General features: G+C 41.2%; 1 protein-coding gene across 1 annotated transcript; it reads left to right on the forward strand.

The window, feature by feature from the left end:
- Positions 1 to 265: 265 nt before the first annotated feature.
- On the forward strand, positions 266 to 2,859 carry LOC126779793 (uncharacterized). The gene is made up of 6 exons (XM_050503929.1): positions 266 to 791; positions 936 to 989; positions 1,371 to 1,679; positions 1,812 to 1,944; positions 2,268 to 2,454; positions 2,608 to 2,859. The coding sequence occupies exons 1-6, from the start codon at positions 266 to 268 to the stop codon at positions 2,857 to 2,859; spliced, it is 1,461 nt and encodes a 486-aa protein (XP_050359886.1).
- The last annotated feature ends 1,783 nt before the right edge of the window (positions 2,860 to 4,642 follow it).

Below are 4,642 nucleotides of genomic sequence, written 5' to 3' on the forward strand. Positions count from 1 at the left end.
CAATAAATCAGTCACCATCTTGCTCCTGTGTTTGATTGACGTTCCACTGGCGACGAGTCGGTTACATACCACGCGTTTATTTAAAAAGTTACAAATTAGTGTTTCAATAATGCCTATTGGAAAATTAGAACCATTCGATGTGAATTCTAAGCAGTGGCCGGCGTATATTAGAAGAGTAAAACAATACATTGTGCTAAATGAGATTAAAGAGGAACTGCATGTACCGTTATTAATAACGGTTGTAGGAGAGGCTACCTATGCATTAATGTGCGATCTATGTTCGCCGGCACTTCCCGAAACGAAAAACTTCGATCAATTGGTAAAACTATTATCCGATCACCTAGAACCACAACGCTCAGAAATAGCCGAACGCCACGTGTTTCGGTTACGTAGACAACGCCCCGGCGAGCCTCTCATGGATTATCTTCACAACCTTAAACACCTGGCAACAACATGTAATTTTGGGAGTACGCTGGAAGAAAACCTACGAGATCAATTTGTGTCTGGATTGGTCAATGAAGTGATGCGGTCTAGAATATTCGCGGAGAGAAATATCAAATTTAAGGAGGCGGTGGAGTTGGCTCTGGCGCTGGAGGCTGCAGAGAAGCACGCGGAGGTGAGCGGGGCGACGTCGGTCCCGACTACGGCCTCGTGTGCAGGCGGCGAGGGCGCAGAAGCCCTGCATCAGGCGAGCGACCGGCGCGGCCCGGCGCGGCGGCCCTCGGCTGTGGCCGGCGGCGGCGCGCGCGCCCGCGGCCGGAGGGATGCGGACGAGGTGCGCTGTTGGAGATGTGGGAAGTCTCATAGTGCTAATAAGTGTCGTTATGCGCAATATAGTTGCGATAAATGTAAAAAAAAAGGGCATTTAAAAGTTATGTGTGAGGAAGTGCGGAATCGTGCATTTGGGCGCAATAGCTATAATAATTATGTTTTAGACGCGAGTGCCTCCGAGGATGAGGACTTCTTCAATATCGAATTGGCGGCTAAAGGTAATGGACCCTATTTTATCAAAGTGATAATCGACGGTCATGTATTAGAATGTGAAATAGACACGGGGAGTCGTATCTCTGCCATTAGTGATCAACTTTTTAATAAATTATTCCCTAATAAAAAAATTAATACAGATAATCTCATTCTACGTTGTTATTCCGGGACTCAAATTAAGTCCCTTGGTTATATTAATGTAAATGTTACTCTTAACGAAATTAAGGCGGAAAATCTAGCTTTATACGTCATAGAAAATGGGTCGCGCCCTTTAGTGGGCCGTGATTGGATGCGCGCTTTGAATATTAAAAAAATAACGTTAAAAGAAATTGTAGAAGATAATTTTATAGACTGTTTAATAAACGAATTTCCTGAAGTGTTTACAGATAAGTTAGGTACGTGTAAGAAAACAATTCAATTGCATCTCACGGATAAGGAACCGGTTTATGTAAGGGCACGCCCCGTTCCCATCGCGCTGCGCGGCCGCGTCGAGAACGAGCTCGAGCGCCTCGAGCGCGAGGGTTATACCTACCGCGTGGACCACTCGGAGTACGGAACTCCGATCGTCCCCGTGGTGAAGGAATGCGGCGAAATACGTATTTGCGGGGACTATAAAATTACGATAAACCCGAAATTAAAACGTGATTATTACCCTTTGCCTCGTATAGAGGAATTGTTTGCAGCATTGAGTGGGGGTGAGGAGTTTTCAAAAATTGACTTGAAACACTCATATCAACAAGTCCTTTTATCAGAGGGATCATCAACCGTTAAGTTACATTTTTAGTCCAAAATGCGGTATCCCTCAAACGGCTGCAAGTCGCTTGCAGCGCTGGGCGGCGCGGTTATCGGCTTACGAATTTTCGGTAGAATTTGTGCGTTCGTGCGAGAACAGTCCGGCCGATGCGTTATCCCGCTTACCCCTGCCGTGCGAACACCGATCATCATCGCCTGCGCCGTTAAGTTATATCAATATAATAGACGATAACTTACCCATTAATTTTAAAGATATTAGTCGCGAAACAAAGAAAGATCCATTATTAAGTAAGATCGTTGGTTATGTGTTGTTTGGATGGCCGTCTTATACGAAATGCGAGGAAGAAAAAGCTTATTTTAGTAGGAAAAACGAAATTGTTTTAGAATTAGGTTGTTTAATTTATAAATAGAATCATAGTACCGCCACAATTACGTAAAAAGATCTTGAAAGAAATACACGAAGGTCATCTTGGTATAAATAAAATGAAAAATGTATCAAGAAGTTATATCTATTGGCCTAATATTGATAGGGATATAGAAAATTTGTGTCGGAATTGCGAAGCGTGTCGCATGGTTCGAGACGCACCCCCGCGGGCTACTTTGCATCCGTGGGAATTTCCTCTTCATCCGTGGCAACGCTTACATGCGGACTTCGCTGAATGTGCAGGAAAAAAATATTTAATATTAATCGACGCGCACTCCAAGTGGCTGGAAGTTGTATGTATGTTACGAACGGACGCAGATTCGACCATTTCCGTTTTAAGAACTATTTTTGCGAGATTCGGGCTTCCATCGCAACTAGTTACGGATAACGGTCCCCCTTTCAGTTCTTTAGATTTTAATAATTATTGCATTTTAAACTGTATAAAGCATATATCAACGGCACCATACAGACCTCAAGGTAACGGCGCGGCTAAGAATGCCGTAAAAACCGTAAAAAAAGTCACAAAACGTGCAGTATACTTAAAAGAGGATGTGTCTTTGTCCCTATTGAAATTTCTTTTTCAGTATCGAAACTGTGAAAATGCTACTACGGGAGTTTCTCCGGCCGTCGCGTTGTTAGGACGTCGCTTACGAGGACGTCTGGACGCGTTACGCCCGAACGTGTCAAAGGTCGTTTAGTCGGTGCAAGATAGGCAGGTTGCTAATAAAATGGGGTCAACACGTCAAATTAAAGTAGGTGATGACGTTATGGTACGCGATTATACTAAGAACGGAACTAAGTGGACAGGGGGAACTGTAACAGGTCAATCGGGTCCAGTGTCGTATAAAGTAGACGTGGGAGATGGAGTAACGTGGCGTAGACATCACGATCAAGTGATTAACCTAAATAAAAAAGATCGGTTTTCTTTATCGCGGACTAATCAGCACGGCTCGGTAATTAACAAAGGGAAAAATTAGATCGAAAATGTTAACGGGTCGGGGTCGGCTGATAGTGAGGCTGAGGAGGAGAGGTTTGAGGACGCGGCAGGGGAAGCCGAGGACAGTGGCCCGGAGACACGTTCATTGTCACCTGGACCGCGTCCCCCGACGCCTCCCCCTCCGAATGCTACTGCTAGAGATTTGCGCGCTTATAACCGCAGAATAAAAAAACATTGTTAAACGTAATTTTAAGAGGTGTTTGTTTGTTTAGTTAGTTTAAGTATATATATATTATAATACATGTATAATTGTATATACATACATACGTATATATGTACCTAGAACCTAGATGTAGTTTTTATACCGTTAAATATTGTTTAAATACTGTTTGTTAATTAATAAGAATATAAACTTTACTGTTATAGCTATACTTTAAGTGTTTAAGTAATTTAAAAAGGGGGAAAATGGACGGTTTTATATTATAACTGTATGTAGGTATTTTTATATTCGCAATAAATCAGTCACCATCTTGCTCCTGTGTTTGATTGACGTTCCATTAACTTTTATTAATGTAAGCAAAAATCACTGTCCATAATGGCACCTAGAAACAAGTCGATATTCGATATGCTCCATTGTCAATTAATACATTATTATATGTTCTGTCGCCAGTCGCCATTCTAACATCGCACTGTAATATCGTCGTAACAATTAAATATTGTAAAATATATTACATACATATATCCATACTCAATTGCCTTTCATTACATCATCCACAAGACATTTAAGGCAAAACGTCAATACTATCGAAAAATCATTGATAATCGATAGTCCAAAACTATCGATTTTATCGATAATGGACTATCGACATGCAACACTACCCGGTATTACTTATACCTAAAATGAAAGTCATATAATATATTACATTCATATAATCAGGGTAATGTCGTCAACTACGGTTGTTCCGAGCTGATGACAGCGGAGCGCATCGGAGAGAGGAGCGCCAAGCTGGTGTCTTTCCTGGACCTGGCGGGCCACAGCAAGTACCAACGTACCACGCTCCACGGGCTCACGGGTTACTCCCCGCACTACGCCATGCTCGTTGTAAGTATGTTTATATATTACTAGTTCCCATAAGTGTGGGGGGGGGCTCAGATTTTAGGTATCCTAAGTCTTTTTCTATAGCCCTGATAACGTTTTTTCAAATTATTATTAGGTAAGGATTTTTTTGGAGTCCTGATATATCAAACCAAAAGTTAATTTTCATTTTATTGAATAAATATCTTATCTTATTAATACATTTTCACAAACAGCTCAAAATCAAAATAATTTATTCAGGTAATAATATATAAACCTAACACCGGCTCAAACTGTAGATCCTACTAAAAATAATCGGCAAAAAACTAAACTCTTTTGCTACAATTAAACTATGTAAGAGTTTATACACAATTTTTTATCATATTTATAAACCCTTATCGAGCAATACGTCTTATTAATGAAAGTTTTTTAAGAGAGAGAGTTGGTTCCTCCTAACTGGCCTAGGCCA

Source organism: Nymphalis io, chromosome 29 (genome assembly GCF_905147045.1).
Source record: "Nymphalis io chromosome 29, ilAglIoxx1.1, whole genome shotgun sequence".
Lineage (NCBI taxonomy): Eukaryota > Metazoa > Arthropoda > Insecta > Lepidoptera > Nymphalidae > Nymphalis > Nymphalis io.

Coding starts and splice junctions, on each gene's coding strand:
- LOC126779793 (XM_050503929.1), top strand. CDS start 266: ATGTGCGATCTATGTTCGCCGGCACTTCCCGAAACGAAAAACTTCGAT. Junction 792..935: donor CGAGGTGCGCTGTTGGAGAT/GTGGGAAGTCTC, acceptor ATTATGTTTTAG/ACGCGAGTGCCTCCGAGGAT. Junction 2,455..2,607: donor ACTCCAAGTGGCTGGAAGTT/GTATGTATGTTA, acceptor AACTGTATAAAG/CATATATCAACGGCACCATA.